This window comes from Hemiscyllium ocellatum, chromosome 24, assembly GCF_020745735.1.
Source record: "Hemiscyllium ocellatum isolate sHemOce1 chromosome 24, sHemOce1.pat.X.cur, whole genome shotgun sequence".
Classification (NCBI taxonomy): domain Eukaryota; kingdom Metazoa; phylum Chordata; class Chondrichthyes; order Orectolobiformes; family Hemiscylliidae; genus Hemiscyllium; species Hemiscyllium ocellatum.
This window is the reverse complement of record NC_083424.1, coordinates 3,373,852-3,390,380: the sequence shown is the minus strand read 5'-3', so window position 1 is coordinate 3,390,380 and position 16,529 is coordinate 3,373,852. Positions and strand designations below refer to the sequence as shown.

The 16,529-nt window shown below is 47.3% G+C and overlaps 1 protein-coding gene across 2 annotated transcripts in view; it reads right to left on the bottom strand.

The window, feature by feature from the left end:
- adgrd1 (adhesion G protein-coupled receptor D1) overlaps positions 1 to 16,529 on the bottom strand; it is a 299,554-nt gene that overhangs the window by 11,809 nt on the left and 271,216 nt on the right. For both annotated transcript variants that reach the window (XM_060843366.1, XM_060843367.1), the window contains 2 exons: positions 8,996 to 9,122; positions 7,059 to 7,100 (listed from right to left, as the gene is read on the bottom strand). In XM_060843366.1, the coding sequence (XP_060699349.1) occupies positions 7,059 to 7,100; positions 8,996 to 9,122 (169 nt within the window). The remainder of the gene's footprint in view (positions 1 to 7,058; positions 7,101 to 8,995; positions 9,123 to 16,529) is intronic.

Sequence of the window (16,529 nt, the reverse complement as noted above, 5' to 3'; positions counted from 1 at the left end):
ACAGATGAAATTGAGACTAGCTAAGAGGAAAAAGGAAATATACAGAAGGTCTAGGCGACTGAAAACAGACGTAGCTTTGGAAGAATATCGGGAAAGTAGGACCAATCTGAAATGAGGAATAAGAGGGCTAAAAGGGGTCATGAAATATCTTTAGCAAACAGGGTAAAAGAAAATCCCAAAGTCTTTTATTCATATATAAGGAGCAAGAGGATAGCTAGAGAAAGGGTTGAAATCAACGAGGTAAAAACAATAACTGCTGATGCTGGAAACCAGATTCTGGATTAGTGGTGTTGGAAGAGCACAACAGTTCAGGCAGCATCCAAAGTGCAACGAAATCAACGTTTCGGGCAAAAGCCCTTCATCAGGAATAAAAACATTTATTCCTGATGAAGGGCTTTTGCCCGAAATGTCAATTTCGCTGCACTTTGGATGCTGCCTGAACTACTGTGGTCTTCCAGCACCACTAATCCAGAATAGAGAAAGGGTTGGTCCACTCAAGGACAAAGGAGGAAAGTTATGCGTGGAGTCAGAGAAAATGAGTGAGATTCTTAATGAGTACTTTGCATCAGTATTTACCAAGGAGAGGGGCATGGCGGATGATGAGGTTAGGGATAGATGTTTGATTATTCTAGGTCAAGTCAGCATAAAGAGGGAGGAAGTGTTGGGTATTCTAAAAGGCATTAATGTAGACAAGTCCCCAGGTCTGGATGGGGTCAGTCCCACATTACTGAGGGAAGTGAGAGAAGAAATAGTTGAGGCCTTAACAGATATCTTTGCATCATCTTTGAACAAGGGTGAGGTCCTGGAGGACTGGAGAATTGCTAAATGCTGTCCCTTGTTTAAAGAAGGTTAGCACGGATAATCCAGGTAATTATAGACCTGTGAGCCTGACATCAGTATCTGGAGAAGATACTGAGAGATAGGATCTATTTATATTTGAAAGAAAAATGGGCTTATCAGTGATAGGCAATATGGTTCTGTGCGGGTAAGGTCATGTCTTACCAACTTAATAGAATTCTTTGAGGAAGTGACAAAGTTGATTGATGAGGGAAGGGTTGTGGATGTCATGTACACAGATTTCAGTAAGGCATTTGAGAAGGTTCCTCATTGTAGGTTATTGGAGAAAGTGAAGTCGCATGGGCTCCAGGGTTTACTAGCTAGATGGATAAAGAACTGGCTAGGCAACAGGAGTCAGAGACCTGTAGTGGAAGGGAGTTTCTCAAAATGGAGACCTGTGACTGCTGTCATTTGTGATATACGCAAATGATCTGGAGGAAGGTATAGGTGGTCTGATTATCAAGTTTGCAGCTGACACTAAGATTGGTGGAGTAGCAGATAGTGAAGGGGACTGTCAGAGAATACGGCAGAATATTGATAGATTGGAGAGTTGGGCACAGAAATGGCAGATGGAGTTCAATCTGGGAAAATGCAAGGTGATGCATTTTGAAGGATGCAATTCAAGAGTGAACTATACAGTAAATGGAAAGGTCCTGGGGAAAATTGATGTATAGAGAGATCTGGGTGTTCAGGTACATTGTACCCTGAAGGTGGCAATGCAGGCCAATAGAGTGGTCAAGAAGGCATACGGCATGCTTTCCTTCATCGGATGAGGGATTGAGTACAAGAGTTGGCAGGTCATGTTATAGTTGTATAGGACTTTGGTTCAGCCACATTTGGAATACTGCGTACTGTTCTGGTCCCCACATTACCATATGGATGTGGATGATTTGGAGAGGGTGCAGAGGAGGTTCACCAGGATGTTGCTTGGTATGGATGGCACTAGCTATGAAGAGAGATTGAGTAGATTAGGATTACTTTAATTAGAAAGACAGAGGTTGAGGAGGGACCTGATTGAGATCTACAAAATCATGAGAGGTATAGACAGGGGGATAGCAAGAAACTTTATCCCCAAAGTGGGGGAGTTAATTACTAGGGTCCTGAGTTCAAAGTGAGAGGGGAAAGGTTTAAGGGAGAAATGTGTGAAAAGTTCTTTTTCTCAGAGGGTGGTGGGTGTGGTACGTGCTGGCTGTGGGGGTGGTAGGAGTGGGAACGATAGCATCATTTAGGATGTATCTAGACAGATACATGAATGGGCAGGGAGCAGAGGGATAAAAACCCTTAGAAAACAGGCAACAGGTTCAGGTTGATTGATGCATGCCTGGAGGGCCGAAGGGCCTGCTCATGTGCTGTAATGTTCTTTGTTGTTTGTTCAGTCCTGGAGGATTGATCATTCCTGTCATGTTTTGCACTTTTACACTCAACTGTAACTGAACTTGATTGGCATAGTTGGTTGGGTGAATATTTGACTTACAATGCAGAGTGAGGACAACAGTGAGGGTTCAATTCCTGCATTGGCTGAGGTTATCACGAAGGACTCTCCTTCTCAACCTCATCCCTCACCTAAGGCGTGGGGACCCTCAGATGAAACCACTCCCAGTCACCCCGCTAATGAAAGAGTAGTGACTATATTTTTTTAAAAACTCAGTTCTCTCCCCATTGGGGAGTTAGTTTCTGGACAGGGTCTAGAAGGGGAAGGTGGAAACTGATGTTTGTGCTAAACTATAGATTTGCAATCAACCTTTGTAAATCTCTGAAAGCTTTTTCTGCTTGATTTAACAGATGGGGTATGGTGTTTGAAACAGCAACAACATATACACCTATTGTACACAGACCAACAATCACTGTGTAATGATGCCTTGCAATCAATGCCAAGCACCAATATAACACATCACGACGGAGAGAATGGACTGGCTCAGTCTGATTGGACATCGTTTTATATTAGTTGCACCCTCATATTAGGTTTCCATCCGGGATGTGCAGTGTAATGACCGACAGCAGCCCCAGGGACAATGTGGGAAGTATTTGAGAATGCTGATAGCTCGGGTTCAGTGAGGGACAGGATCTAACACCAAAATCACCAGGTGGAACCCAGTTTCTGTGAAACAATCAGAGCAGCTCGATAGTGAAGGCTGTTTTCTGCCACTAAGGTAAACACTCTGCCCTTCCCACATCATTACGTTAACAACTGGTTAGTAAACTAGAATCTTGGCTCAAACTGAAAGCAATGTTAAGAGGCAAGGAGCAGATGCTGGGGAGGATAGGATTCATTGAAAATGAGAGCTCTGCACAAACAGCCACATTTCACACAGTTCGGAATCAGCCAATTCTCATGCTTTGTTTCAGCAGTTATGCGTTTTCCTTCCCTCATAATATAATGCACTACTTTTAAATTAAACTCGTCTCAAATGATGGCAGAGCACTTCCATCACAATAAAATAACTGAATCAATGGACCATGACCAAAACGGATGAGTTGGGCTCATTCTAATGCATTTGTTTTCAGATCTGAGGCCAAGTTACAAAGGCAATATTTAAATGGGGAATCTTCAGAGCTGAGCATAAATTTACAATGTGTTCCATACAGGCGGGAGTTTAACTTCGACTTGCCGCTGTGCAGCTCATTCAGTTTACTGTAGCGTCAACGAGAGGATCCTTATCTGGCCTGATCCAGCTGCAATGCTTGTTAGTCTGGGTTACACCCTCACAAACTGCAGTAAAGGGCCACCTGAAACATCATGGGAAGGTAGCATCAGGCTCAACCAAACCAGTGTCCATTTCTATCCCTCCACAGTCCCAGAGTTCACCTATTACACTGACTCACAGCCAAGCAATGCCTTGACATCAAAATCCCTCCACCATGTCTCCCCTCCCTAACTATGTGATCTCCTGGAATGGGTTGAATCAGTATCATTTAGTTAAGGGTTAAGGTCTCAGTTGTGTTGGAAAAGTATAAAGCGAAAGACAAAGATGAGGGATTTGCAGCAATCTTCAGCCAGACGTGTGGATGATCCATCTTGGACTCTTCCAGTAGTCCCCAGCATCACAAATGTCAATCTTCAGTACAGTCAATTCGATTCACTCCACGTGATATCAAGAAACAGATGGAGATACTGGAAACTGCAAAGTCCACACGCTCTGACAACATTCCGGCAATTGTACTGAAGACTTGTGTTCCCGAACTTGCTGCTCCCCTGGCCAAGCTGTTCCAGTACAGTCACAACACTGGCATCTACTGACAATCTGGAAAATTGCCCAGGTATATCCTGTACATACAAAGCAGGACAAATCCAACCGGGCCAATTACCACTCCATCAGTCTACTCTCGATCATCAGTAAAGTGATGAAGGGGGTCAGTGACAGGGCTACCAAGCAGCACCTGCTCAGCAATAACCTGCTCAGTGACGCCCAGTTTGGGTCTCCCCAGGGTCACTCAGCTCCTGGCCTCATTCCAGCCTTGGGTCAAACATGGACAAAAGAGCTGGATTCCAGAAGGGAGGGGAAAGGGACAGCCCTTAACATCAAGGCTGCAATCGACCGAGTGTGGCATCAAGGAGCCCCCAGCAAAACTGCAATCAATGGGGATCGGGGGCAAACTCTCCACTGGTTAGAGTCATACCTGACACATAGGAAGATGGTTGTGGTTGTAGGAGTCATCTCAACTCCAGGATATCTCTGCAGGAGTTCCTCAGGGTACTGTCCTAGACACAACTGAAGTTCCTCCACAGAGGCCAATATTCATCACCAGTTCCCCCTTTATTTACACATGGAGAGTCCTTGACCATGATCCAGCTCCCTCAGAGCCAGCTCTCAAGGTGAACAGAACCCCTGGCATTCCTGTTTATTTATTTATTTGTTCTTTTTTAATTTTCCCCCACACTACCGTCTAACAGCGATACTGCTTATTTTTCCTCAGCCTCCATGTGTAGGTGTCAGACCCAGTGAAAAACAAGTGTGCAAATCTTTATTTATATTCCACCACCAAGTTGCCAGTGACAAGCAGTGCCCTTCACATCAAAGGGCAATGCTGTGTGAACAAACAGTGAAGGGGAGGGCAGGGACTAAATCAAAATACAGTTGGAGGGGGAAATGATGCACTCCACTCCCTGCGGCGCCCACCTCTCCCTGACCAACCCTGGGGTGTTGGTGGACACCACGTGCTCCTTCTCCAGAGACACCCAGGCTCTAACGTAACCGCGGAAGAGGGGCAGGCAGTCGGCCCTAACGACCCCCTCCACGGCCCGCTGCCTGGACCTGCTTTTTTAGAATTAGAATTTGTACATTATGGAAACAGGCCCTTCAGCCCAACAAGTCCACACTGACCCTCCAAAGAGTAACCTACCCTATATTTACCCCTGACTAATAATCTACACAATGGACAGTTTAAGCATGGCCAATTCACATGATCTGGACATCTTTAGATTGTGGGAGGAAGCCCACATGGACATGGGGAGAATGTGCAAACTCCACACAGACAGTTGCCTAAGGCTGGAATTGAACCTGGGTCCCTGGTGCTGTGAGACCACGGTGCTAACCACTGAGCCACTGTGCTGTTTATGGCCAGTTTGGCCAGGCCCAGGAGCAGACCCATGAGGAGGTCCTCAGACCTGCCCTGCCCCCTCTGTAACGGGTGCCAAAGATCAGGAGCATGGGATTGAAGCGCAACCAAAAACAGAGAAGAAGGTTTTTTAGAAAATCAAAAAGGGAGTGCAAACACCCACACCCAATATACACATGGTCCATGGACCCCACAGCACCACAGAACAAACAGATGGGCTGGGGCACTCCTGTTTATTATCTTTTTCCTGGGTTTATTTTATTTTATTAAACAAATTACAAAAACAGTTTCCAACAAATAATTACATTTACAGCTGCAAACAAGAGACAGCAATTTTACAGGGAGAGGAGGAGCAAAGCCAGGCCCCAAACCCCACCATCCAAACAGTTTACAGGGACACTAGGACAAACCTCAAATCCCAGTTTCACATATAAAAATATAAAGAGACATCAACAATGACATTTGTACATTCGACAATACTGTTACATACAGAAGTGCAGCCAATACAGACCCAGCAAGCTCCCACTTTCCGGCCACTCTAAGGCAGCCCGCCCCTACCCACCTACTCCTGTTCATATCTGATAGCCAGGACTCCCTGATTTGGCCAAGTTACCAGCCCCAATCAGGGAACTGCTACTCTATGAGGTCCATCTGGCTGACCCCGTTACAGTCAGTACAACAACCATCTTCAGCTGCTTCATCAATGACCTTCCCTCCATCATGAGGTCAGACATGGGAATGTTCGCTGATAATTGCATAGTGTTCAGCACCACTCACCACTCCTCAGATACTGAAGCTGTCCATGTTCAAATGCAACAAGATCTGGACAATATCCAGGTTTGGGCTGACAATTGGCCAGTAACATTCATGCCACACAAATACCAGGCAATGACCATCAACAATAAGTCACAATATAACTACTGCCCCTTGACATTGAAGGGTGTTACCTCTGTCAACATCTTTTGGGCTATCATTGACCAGAAACTCACTAAGTAAGCACAGTGGCTACCAGAGCAAATCAGAGGCTGGGACTCCTGCAGCAAGTATCCCCCCTCCTAATCCCCCAAGAGCCTGTCCACCATCTACAAGGCACAAGTCAGGAGTGTGATGGAATGCTCTCCACTTGCCTGGATGGGGGCAGCTCCAACAACACTCAAGAAGCTCGACACCATCCAGGATAAAGCAGCCCCCACTCCATTGGCCCCACATCCACTCCTTCTATCACCGATGCTCAGTAGCAGCAATGTGTAGCATCTACAAGATACACTGCAGAAACTTTTAGTGAGATCCTCAGACAGCACCTTCCAAACCCACGGCCACTTCCATCTAGAAGGACAAGGGCAGCAGATACATGGGAACACCACCCCCTGCAGGTTCCCCTCCAAGTTACTCACCATCCTGGGCTAGTAGAAATGACCAATAAATGCTGGGTGTAGTCAGTAATGCCTAGTGAATAATAAAACCCCAAAGTGCTATGTAACTATAATGCGTTTGTTGATGCAATCCCAGTATAAACAAATTGTTGAGAGGATTTACTAAGCTTCACTTTGTACAGGATCTGGAGGAGCAGGTGATGGTCTTGGTCTGAATTTATGTGACATTGTTTCACTCATCAACCCCAACAACTTTTCTCACATAGTCAATCATTTCCCAAAGTCACTCACCTCCGAATTCAGGAGACAATGAAAGAGAAAGATGAAAAATCCCTAAAAATAAGAGAAATGAACATTTAATCAGAAACAGCAAATTACCAACATCTCAAATACAATGACACTTCAAACAGAAAGAGGAGGAGAATAGTCAAGCTGCCAGGATGAAATATGATTGGATGGTGATGGGGAATTTGGAAAGGGACCGTGTGTTTGGTCCAGGCATCACGGGTTTGGCACAAAGTGGTGGGAGGTCATCACTGGGCAAGATCTATACCCACTCCAGAAGGTGGGCAGGAAGGTCATCCCAGAATGGGACTGGCAGTGTTCCTGCAAACCTGGGCAGCATCTCCCACTCCATCCTCATTCCACAACCTACACCGCCCCCCCCCCCGCCCCACACACACACACACACACACTCTCACCTTGCCCCGGCCCTCCCGCACCGTCCCCCTCTCGCTCCCTCCCCTCCCCCTCCCGCACCCTCTGCCTCTGGGGGCAGACTCTGGCCTACACCCTCTGTGATTTAGGTTCTAATTCAGCTCAGACTAAAGGATATCTTTATTTCCCTGTGTGTCTGCTGTTTGGGGTTTAGCTCCTATCTTTAATACAAAGCCAACTCTGTCCTGTCCTCACTGTCTTATATCATGATCCTGCTGTGGCGAATGGATAAAGGAGCAATTCAATACCGACTGGGACTGAGTCACCTCGTCTGTTATTAAAGACAGTCTGCCTCTGACTCTGTGTGACACCTCTCTCCCTTGTGCTACTAGACATGGCATTAATACAAATTCTCTGCCTTACTACAGCCTGCCATCTTCAGCTATCTCCGCACACTGTCTGATCCATCTCCATCCCTGCCCCTAATTGGACAGAAAACTCAGCTCCAAAACGATGGACATTTCTCGCTCAGTATCTGCCTCCCCAGTCTCCAACCCTGAGGGGAGTTTCTGAGATAGAAATAGATCAGCCAAGAGCAAACTGAAGGGCAGACCAGGCTTAGGGGGCTCATTGCTCTCCCAATGTTTTTTAATGTATTTATGGGATGTGGACATTTATTGCCCATCCAGAGTGTAGTTAAGGGTCAATCACATTGCAGTGGGTCTGGAGTCACATGTAGGCCAGACCAGGTAAGGATGGCAGTTTCCTTCCCTAAAGGGTTTGGTGAAGCAGCTGGGTCTTTCCAACATCCGACAGAAGCTGCAAGGTCACCCCAACACTACCTTCTTATTTGTTTGTCACTGAATCAGAAATCACTGTCTGACACGATGGGGTTCGAACCCCTGTCCTAGCATGTCCCATGCTGTCCTAGCACATTGGTCTGGGGTGGGGGGGGGGGGGTTTCTGAATTGCTGTTAGAGTGACATTATGACAAAGTCATGGCCTCCCTCTAGAGCCCGCAGACAACACTCCCAATCTGAGGAGTGGAGTGACGATGGTCACTATCCTGTAGGATGACACAGTTTTACTATAAACCCTGTGTCCCATGATCCTGCCCCACTAGTTACCTGATGAAGGAGCGTCGCTCCAAAAGCTAGTGCTTCCAAATAAACCTGTTGGACTCTAACCTGGTGTTAAGATTAGAGGGGTGCTGGAAAAGCACAGCAGGTCAGACAGCATCCAAGGAGCAAGAAAATCGACATTTTGGGCAAAAGCCCTTCATCAGGAATGGACTCTTCATCAGGGCTTTTGCCCGATTTCCCTGCCTCCTCGGGTGCTGCCTGACCTGCTGTGCTTTTCCAGAGCCACTCTAATCTTGACTCTAATCTCCAGCATCTGCAATACCCATTTCCACATATAACCTGGTGTTGTGTGATTTTTAACTTGGTCCACCCCAGTCCAACATCCTGTAAGATGGTCAGTGCATTGAGGAATAGCTCACCCAGAAAAACTTGTTCAATCTGAGTGCCTTTTCAGTGCAAGTCTGGGTTACAGAACCACACTGCAGTTACCTGGAAAGAGTTGAACAACGCAAAGATGTACTGAAAGACGATGGCATAGTTATTGACTGAGAGTACTCCACACACCCAGGATATCCCCAAGATTGGCAGCAACACCGCCACCGCCTTGGCTGTTAACCTGTAAAGGAAAGCAAAGATGTGAGCACAACTCACTCCCCAAAACTCATCCTTCCACAGGGACTGCCGTATTAACATCCAGTCTTGTTTGGAGAGATGCACGAGACCAAACAGAGATCAAGTACAAGTGCCGGTTATAGGTTGTCTGCGAGGCGGTGTCATGGTTAAAAACCCAGAAGCCCAGGTCAATGTCCTGGAGGAAGGAGGGTGAACCTTACATTGGCAAATGGTGAAATAGGAATTCATTAAAACACTTGGAACAGTGAGCTAGCTGAGTGATGACCCATCGTCGATTGTCAGGAAACCCATCTAGATCATCGATGGGCAACATCGAGGGCCGAAGGGCCTGTACTGCGATGTATCCTTCTATGTTCTATGTTCTATGTTCTATCACTAATGTCCTTTAGAGAAGGCAACTGCCATCCTTACCTGCTCTGGCATCCACGTAACTCCAGACCCACAGCAATGGGGTTGACTTCTCACTCCCCTCTGGGTAATCAATGCTGGCCCAGCCTGTGACACCCAGTCACCATGAATGAAGAAAGGGACAAGTGGCCAAGCAGTTGATTGGGTGGTTTTGTCCACATGGGGAATGAGTAATCAGAGTCGCTGAAGATTGTGTGGTGTGAACTAAAACTGAAACTCATTGGAAAAGAAAAGAACATTGGAAAAGACAAGAAAATAACTACAGCTATGGAATCGTGTGAAAAGGCCAGGCTTGGACCACGGGCAGAATTTCTCACTGAAATGCTTGCAGGGGGTGGGTGGGGGGAGAAGAATGATTTTCCAATGAGACTTGTGCTTGAATAGAAACACAATTGTTTTGAAGACAATAGCAGCAAACAGGCATTTAGCAATGGGGCATGTGCAAGGCACTGAGCTATAACAGGCAAAATGGCTCATAAAATTGTGAAAGATCAGCCAAATGGTAAATTAGCGTCTGCACTAGCCTGGGTTGTAGGTGCAAATAATTCACAGTCCGCAATGGGAGGATACAGTCCATATCCATTATTGGAAATCCTGAAGTTCCTTCAATAATAAATTATCAGCTCCCAGCTTGGAAATGGGCTACAATTAGTTTGATTTTTTTGGCATTTTAACGCAATACACTGTGGCCGAAAGGCTTTTATTAAAGCTGAGTCTCGGAAAGGATTCAGCAAGACATGATGGAAGGACAATGGAAACCTGCCTTAATCACAGAGACGTGGTTTATTTTAAAAAGAAGAGATTTAAAGAGTATAGATGCTCAGGAAAAGTTACTGGAAAATAATAATTGTGCAGTATGTGGACTAGACCATTAGATTCCTTACAGTGTGGAAACAGGTCTTTCAGCCCAACAAGTCCACACTGACCCACCGAAGAGTAACCCACCCTCTGACAAATGCACCTAACACTATGGGTAATTTAGTATGGCCAATTCACCTAACCTGCACATCTTTGGACTGTGAGAGGAAGCCCACACAGACACGGGGAGAATGTGCAAACTTCACACAGGAAGTCACCCACACCTGGAATCACACCTGGGTCCCTGGCACTGTGAGGTAGCAGTGCTAACCACTGAGCCACCGTGCTGCCCCAAACAGCTACAGTTCAGCTATAATTGGCATCTTTGTTGGGAATGGATTAGATTCCATAACTCCCTTAGATTCTGTACATTTATAATCCAACAAATTTTACAAGTCCCCCTCCGAGCCCCTCCCCATCCTGACTTGGAAATATATCACCGTTCCTTTACTGTCACTGGTTCAAGATCCTGGAACTCCCTCCCTCAGGGCATTGTGGGTCTACCCACAGCACATGGACTGCAGTGGGTCAAGAAGGCAGCTCACCCCCACCTTCTCAAGGGGCAACTAGGGATGGGTAATAAATGCTGGGCCAAGTCAGTGAGACTCATGTCCCACGAGTGACAAAAAACATGCATTGGAGGGTCAGTGCTGACAGAATGCCGCACTTTCGGAGGGTCAGTGCTGTACTGTCGGAGGGTCAGTGCTGAGGGAGTGCTGCACTGTTGGAGATTCAGTGCTTTGGGAGTGCCGCACTGTCAGAGGATCAGTACTAAGGGAGTGCCACACTGTTGGAGGATCAATACTGAGGGAGCGCTGCACTGTCGGAGGGTCAGTGCTGAGGGAGTGCTGCCCTGTCAGAGGGTCAGTGCTGAGGGAGTGCTGCACTCGCACTGTCGAAGGATCAGTACTGAGGGAGTGCTGCCCTGTCGGAGGGTCAGTGCTGAGGGAGTGCTGCACTCACACTGTGGAAGGTTAGTACTGAGGGAGTGCTACATTGTCAGAGTGTCAGTGCTGAAGGAGTACCGCACTGTTGGAGGGTCAGTGCTGAGGGAGTGGGCACTGTCGGAGGGTCAGTGCTGAGGGAGTGGGCACTGTCGGAGGGTCAGTGCTGAGGGAGTGCCACACTGTCAGAGGGTCAGTGCTGAAGGAGTGCCACACTGTCAGAGGGTCAGTGCTGAAGGAGTGCCGCACTGTCGGAGGGTCAGTGCTGAGGGAGTGCCACACTGTCGGAGGGTCAGTGCTGATGGGCTACTGATGACTTGACCAACATTTATTTTTCAAATAGACATCAGTAAGTCATACGTTCCGTCTATTAGTAGAGGTGGAAGCTCGCTGTATACAAGTTACTGCTGCTGCCTCTGTATTACAGCATTATCTACGGCTCAAAACGCATCGGATTAGCTGTGAAGTACTTTGAGATGCCCAGAGGTTGTGAAAAGGATGATGGGAATGCAGTTTTCTTTCACTGGTTCTGTCACCAACCAATTCAGTCACATTTGGTAATTAGACTGCAAAATCCTGCATTTGCTCCCAGTGTCACAGCCAATTAACATCTCCAAAGATGCCTGCTAGTCATTCCATTAACACACCAGAAATAGAAGCATAACCATGTCCAATATTATCTACTCAGTGTGACATCCAGTATCTCCAAGTATTACACTGTAGCCACTCCAGTTCCCTCATTCATGGAAAGAAATAAACTCAGTACCTTTCCCAAACTGAGGGAGAGAGTGCACACATTTCACCTCACTCCCTTCTCGTGAGAGTGTCTTCATTTCACACCCATCATTCTCAGGCACGGTGTGGGCTGGATGTGTCTGAGGATTATGTTGGCGTGAAGTCAGCCTGAATTGTTCCAATTAATTAAAGTATTACACCGTTCTGTATGGGCTCCTGATCTGAACTTTGATTGGATGTGACACTTGTCTCTGTGGTGACCTTGCTCTTGCTGAGGGAAAGTGTTTGGAAATTATAATTAAAATTAAATGAATTTGCAAGATTGAATTCTAAGTGAACAAAATGAAACGTTTTTGTATTATTAATTCATGGTATTTGAGCGTGGTTGGCTGGGCCAGTATTTATTGTCTCTCCATGACCATTCCTTGAGAAGGTGCTGCTGCTTTTTTGAGGCACTGCAGTCCATTTGACACCACAACATTCGCCACTGGTTACACCCTCTACCCACTACCTCCATTTAATGGCAGCTATCCAGGCAAGTGGGGAGTGTTCTATCACACTCCTGACTTGAGCCTTGTAGATGGTGGACAGGCTTTGGGGGAGTCAGGAGGTGATCACCTGTCACAGGATTCCCAGCCTCTGACCTGCTCCTGTGGTTTTGTAGTGAGTCCAGATCAATTTCTGGTGCATGGTAACACCAAATTGGTGATGGGGGAATTCAGTGACTGTAAGGGATCTATTTGGACTTCAGTAAGGCGTTTGACAAGGTTCCCCATGGGAGACTGGTTAGCAAGGTTAGATCTCATGGAATACAGGGAGAACTAGCCATTTGGATACAGAACTGGCTCAAAGGTAGAAGACAGAGGGTGGTGGTGGAGGCCTTTTCAGACCGGAGGCCTGTGACCAGTGGAGTGCCCGAGAATCGGTGCTGGGTCCATTACTTTTTGTCATTTATGTAAATGATGGCACGGTGGCTCAGTGGTTGGCACTGCTGCCTCACAGCACTAGCATCCCAGGTTTAATTCCAGCCTTGGGAAACTGGCTGTGTGGAGTTTGCAAATTTTCCCCATGTGCTCCAGTTTCCTCCCCCAGTCCAAAGATGTGCAGGCCAGGTAAATTGGCCATGCTAAATTGCCCATAGTGTTAGCTGCATTAGCCAGAGGTGGGTGGGTTGCTCTTCAGAGGGTCGGTGTGGACTTGTTGGGCTGAAGTGCCTGTTTCCATGCTGTAGGTAATCTAATTTAATCTTTAATCTAAATGATTTGGATGTGAGCATAAGAGGTACAGTTAGTAAGTTTGCAGATGACACCAAACTTGGAGGTGTAGTGGACAGCAAAGAGGGTTACCTCAGATTACAACAGGATCTGGACCAGATGGGCCAATGGGCTGAGAAGTGGCAGATGGAGGTTAATTCAGATAAATGCGAGGTGCTGCATTTTGGGAAAGCAAATCTTAGCAGGACCTATACACTTAATGGTAAGGTCCTAGGGAGTGTTGGTGAACAAAGAGACCTTGGAGTGCAGATTCATAGCTCCTTGAAAGTGGAGTCGCAGGTAGAGAGGATAGTGAAGAAGGTGTTTGGTACGCTTTCCTTTATTGGTCAGAGTATTGAGTACAGGAGTTGGGAGGTCATGTTGCATTGTACAGGACATTGGTTAGGCCAGTGTTGGAATATTGCGTGCATTTCTGGTCTCCTTCCTATCAGAAAGATGTTGTGAAACTTGAAAGGGTTCAGAAAAGATTTACAAGAATGTTGCCAGGGTTGGAGGGTTTGAGTTACAAGGAGAGGCTGAACAGGCTGGGGCTGTTTTCCCTGGAGCATCGGAAGCTGAGGGGGTGACCTTATAGAGGTTTATAAAATTATGAAAGGCATGGATAGGGTAAATAGACAAAATCTTTTCCCTGGGGTCAGAGAGTCCAGAGCTAGAGGGCGTAGGTTTAGGGTGAGAGGGGAAAGATATAAAAGAGACCTAAAGGGCAACGTTTTCACGCAGAGAGTGGTACGTGTATGGAATGAGCTGTCAGAGGAAGTGGTGGAGGCTGGTACAATTGCAACATTTAAGAGGCATATGGATGGGTATATGAATAGGAAGAGTTTGGAGGGATATGGGTCTGGTGCTGGCAGGTGGAACTAGATTGGGTTGGGATATCTGGTCGGCATGGACGGGTTGGACCGAAGGGTCTGTTTCCATGCTCTACATTCCCGTGCCTCTTTGACTCTATACCAAGACTGAATGTCAGGCATGAGGGTTAGATACTCTGTTATTTGATTAACAGTGCATGGGTGTCGCGAACATTCCTGGCCACTAATGTGTTTTAGATGATAATACACAGGAATCACAAACATATCAGGCACAGATTGCCCCATTTCCAGAGGTGTTGTGACTGGAAATGCACACTGCAAGTGAATGTGGAGCACTGGGAATGAATGTACTGCCCATGGAGTGCACATTACTCACAATAAGGGGAAGGTGCTGCATACAGGGGCATGGTGCTGTATACAGGGGCACTGTGCTGTATACAGGTGCCTGGTGCTGTATACAGGGGCACTGTGCTGTATACAGAGGCATGGTGCTGTACACAGGGGCATGGTGCTGTACACAGGGGCACGGTGTTGTATACAGGGGCACTGTGCTGTATACAGGGGCATGGTGCTGTATACAGGGGCACTGTGCTGTATACAGAGGCATGGTGCTGTACACAGGGGTATGGTGCTGTATACAGGGGCATGGTGCTGTATACAGGGGCACTGTGCTGTATACAGAGGCATGGTGCTGTACACAGGGGCACGGTGTTGTATACAGAACACGGTGCTGTATACAGGGGCATGTTGCTGTATACAGGGGCACGATGCTGTATACAGGGTCACGGTGCTGTATACAGGGGCATGGTGCTGTACACAGGGACATAGTGCTGTGTACAGGGGCACGGTGCTGTATACAGGGGCACGGTGCTGTATACAGGAGCACTGTGCTGTATACAGGGACACGGTGATGTATACAGGGGCACTGTGCTGTATACAGGGGCACGGTGCTGTATACAGGAGCACGGTGATGTATACAGGAGCACGGTGATGTATACAGGGTCACGGTGCTGTATACAGGGGCATGGTGCTGTACACAGGGACACAGTGTTGTATACAGGGGCACAGTGTTGTATACAGGGGCACGGTGCTGTATACAGGGGCATGGTGATGTATACAGGGGCACTGTGCTGTATACAGGGGCACTGTGCTGTATACAGGGGCACGATGCTGTATACTGGGGCACTGTGCTGTATACAGGAGCACTGTGCTGTATACAGGGGCATGGTGCTGTATAATGGGGCACGGTGCTGTATACAGGGGCACTGTGCTGTATAATGGGGCACGGTGCTGTATACAGGGGCACTGTGCTGTATACAGGGGCACTGTGCTGTATAATGGGGCACGGTGCGGTATACAGGGGCACTGTGCTGTATACAGGGGCACTGTGCTGTGTACAGGGTCACTGTGCTGTATACAGGGACACGGTGCTGTGTACAGGGACACGGTGCTGTGTACAGGGACACGGTGCTGTGTACAGGGACACGGTGCTGTGTACAGGGGCACAGCCAAAGGTTCAAGTTAGAATTTGGAGTCATGTTGACCCATTCAGGCGGAGAGTCTGAAGGGAATACACAGCTGACAATGGGCTGTGGAGCAGCACAATGGAGGGAGTGAGGCGGGTTTGAAAGAAGGCAGGTGACCCGCAGAAGATCGGGAAATGAGGCAAGGAAGGTGAAGGAAAAGGTAGACGACATAACGAAAAATTAAAGGTGTTGTGACAGTCTTTGCAAAATGACGGAAAGCTAAACATCTAAACAGCAAAATTCACAAGATCTCAGCGGTGGGAAGACTGAAACAAGATTAATTTGTCTTTCTGAATAAGTTTGTAAATTTGAGAGTAAAGCCCCCATCATACACTGTCAGGATTGGGACAGCACCGAGTTAGATTCAGATTGTGGCTCGCTTGACACCATTTCCACCAAACAATCCCAGGATACCAACCCACATCAGCCCAACACATGGATACCAACCCACATCAGCCCAACACATAGATACCAACCCACATCAGCCCAACACATGGATACCAACCCACATCAGCCCAACACATGGATACCAACCCACATCAGCCCAACACATAGATACCAACCCACATCAGCCCAACACATGGATACCAACCCACATCAGCCCAACACATGGATACCAACCCACATCAGCCCAACACATGGATACCAACCCACATCAGCCCAACACATAGATACCAACCCACATCAGCCCGACAGATGGATACCAACCCACATCAGCCCAACAGATGGATACCAACCCACATCAGCCCGACAGATGGATACCAACCCACATCAGCCCAACACATGGATACCAACCCACATCAGCCCAACACATAGATACCAACCCACATCAGCCC